This window comes from Ipomoea nil, unplaced genomic scaffold (genome assembly GCF_001879475.1).
Source record: "Ipomoea nil cultivar Tokyo-kokei standard unplaced genomic scaffold, Asagao_1.1 scaffold1179, whole genome shotgun sequence".
Lineage (NCBI taxonomy): Eukaryota > Viridiplantae > Streptophyta > Magnoliopsida > Solanales > Convolvulaceae > Ipomoea > Ipomoea nil.
The window spans coordinates 899,868-902,244 of NW_017617607.1; the positions used below are offsets into that span (position 1 = coordinate 899,868).

The following is a 2,377-nucleotide window of genomic DNA, read 5'->3' on the forward strand; positions in this document are numbered from 1 at the left end:
GATGTTATTTATGGATTATGATTAGTTTATTAATAGCCTGTGCATCTAAGTTCTTAGCTTAGATGTGGCATAACATCCCCAACTATTATGTTTAGCTTACGCATTATTTCGATATTAATGTTAGACTTTATCATATTTCTTAAGCTTAAAATATTTTCAATTATGCCAAAAATCGGGGGTGTTACAAAGTGGCAAAAGAAGGTAAAAAGATCGAAGCTAAGGAAAAGAGCACCTCTGATGCACCGTTCCCACCACAGCTATACACGAGAGGAGAAGCAACGGGATTATTTCCCATTTACGCCCACTTTATGGTGTAAGGGATGATGTGACAAGCCGAAGGATGATCAGACAACAGCTAGGAGGAACGCGCGCCTAAGGAGAATTATAGCGCATTTACGCACGCGTCACGGCGTGAAGCTATGCGTAAATGGGAGGCCGAACGAGCTACCCTAAATATTTAAGGAAAAATCTGGTTCATTTGCTAGGGAGTTCCACCAATTTGAGAGAGATTTTAGATCTAGAGTAGTTTACATTTTCTCTTTCTAGGTTTTAGCCAAATTCCATTTGATTTGCAAGAAGATTTGAAGATTTGGAATCCTTTGTAGCTTGGATCTTCATCACCCACATGTCATTGAAGATATCTAGCTTGCATTTGGGTGAAATCTATTCTTTACTCTTTATTTCTTAGATCTTGTTTTGCCTATTTTGCAATTGCTTGATCTTGGTCTTAATGATGATTGGCTAAAATTCTAGGGTTTAGCATTATTGTGTTGGTTGACTTGATTTTGTTAGGACTTGTATTTACGGTAGACTAGAATTCTATTCTTGTGTGTGTTAGACTAGGTCTCTAGTCTTACTTCCTTGCTGTATATATCCTTTGTGTTATCATCTGGTTATTATTATCAATATACAACTACATTCATCTGGTATCAAGAGACTTGGGTTCTTTATTATTTTTTCTCCCGATGGATCAGCAAGCCAGTAACGCCGCCGTCTCTTCCGAACGAACCATCTCGGTTCCAGGCGTGACGGCTCCTACGGCAAATCTTTCGCTTTCCGCTACTCACCATTTTGTTTCGGTGAAGCTCACGTCCCGCAACTATTTGTTCTGGCGGACTCAGTTGGTGCCTTTTCTCAATGGTGAGGGTTTGCTTGGCTTTGTTGATGGCACGTATCCTTGTCCTTCTGTCGCCCCCGTCATTGCTGTTTCTCCTGATGCTACTGTCGTCGAGTCTGCTGGCCCCGACCCATCTGTTGCTCGTGCGGCGTGGTTGCAGCAAGACCAAGCAGTCCTTTCGATGCTAATCTCCTCTCTCTCGGAAGAGGTTATGCATCATGCGGTGGGTCGGTCGACGTCCCGACAGGTTTGGCTGGCGATTGAACGTGCTCTTGGGTCGACCACTCGCGCACGTATTCTCCGTTTACTTGGACAGCTGCAGAGTCTTCAGCAAGGGACTAAGTCAGTAGCCGACTACCTTGGTCGTGCGCTGGTCATAGTCGATGACTTGGCCTTGGCCGGTCACCATGTTTCATTGGATGACCAGAATTTGTATGTTTTTCGCGGGTTGCGCTCGGAGTATCGACCTCTTGCGGCGACTCTGACGACAGGTGAGTCGGTCTCCCTTACTGAGCTCGCAGATTTTCTGGTTGCGCACGAGTTTATTTGTGCTAACGATGGTGCTGTTGGGGGGTCCTCTGGTCCCGCGGTGATGGTTGTGCAGCGTGGCGGCAGGTCTGGTGGCCGAAATAGTCGGGGTGGCCGTGGGCAGCATGGTCATGGTCATAGTCAGAATCGCGGTGGTGGTGGCCACTCTTATGTTCCGCGGTGTCAGTTGTGCCATGCCTAAGGGCACACCGCCCATACGTGCTTTCAGCGTTATGCTCAGGATCCGGCTCCTCAGGCTCATATGGCTTTTCAGGCTGGTGATGCTGATTCAGCGGGTCCTCATGATTGGTTCCCCGACATCGATGCTACGGATCACGCCACTCTAGATGCCTCGGTGATGTCCTCTATGGCTGAGTATACTGGCCCGGACACTCTCCATGTTGGAAATGGTGCAGGTTTGCCTATTTCTGGTCTTGGTCATGCTTCGTTAACCACTAAGTCTCGTTCGTTTAATCTATTTAATGTCTTACATGTTCATTCTCTTTCTGTGACATTATTGTCTGTTCGTAAGTTTGCCACTGATAATAAGATCTTTTTCGAATTTCATCCTGATATTTTCTTTGTGAAGGATCCTTCAACCAAGGCGGTCCTGTATGAAGGTCGCACCTCCGGTGGTCTCTATACGTGGCCAATGTTGCTTTCCACGTCTGCTGCGTTATTTGCGTCTCGGGAGTCTCCTTTGGTTTGGCACAAGCGTCTTGGGCATCCTCA

At 46.4% G+C, this 2,377-nt stretch overlaps 1 protein-coding gene across 1 annotated transcript; it reads left to right on the top strand.

The window, feature by feature from the left end:
* The first annotated feature begins 965 nt into the window (after nucleotides 1-965).
* LOC109183797 lies at nucleotides 966-1,847 on the top strand. The gene has a single exon (XM_019333859.1). It carries the CDS (start codon nucleotides 966-968, stop codon nucleotides 1,845-1,847), a length of 882 nt encoding a protein of 293 aa, XP_019189404.1.
* Nucleotides 1,848-2,377: the final 530 nt, after the last annotated feature.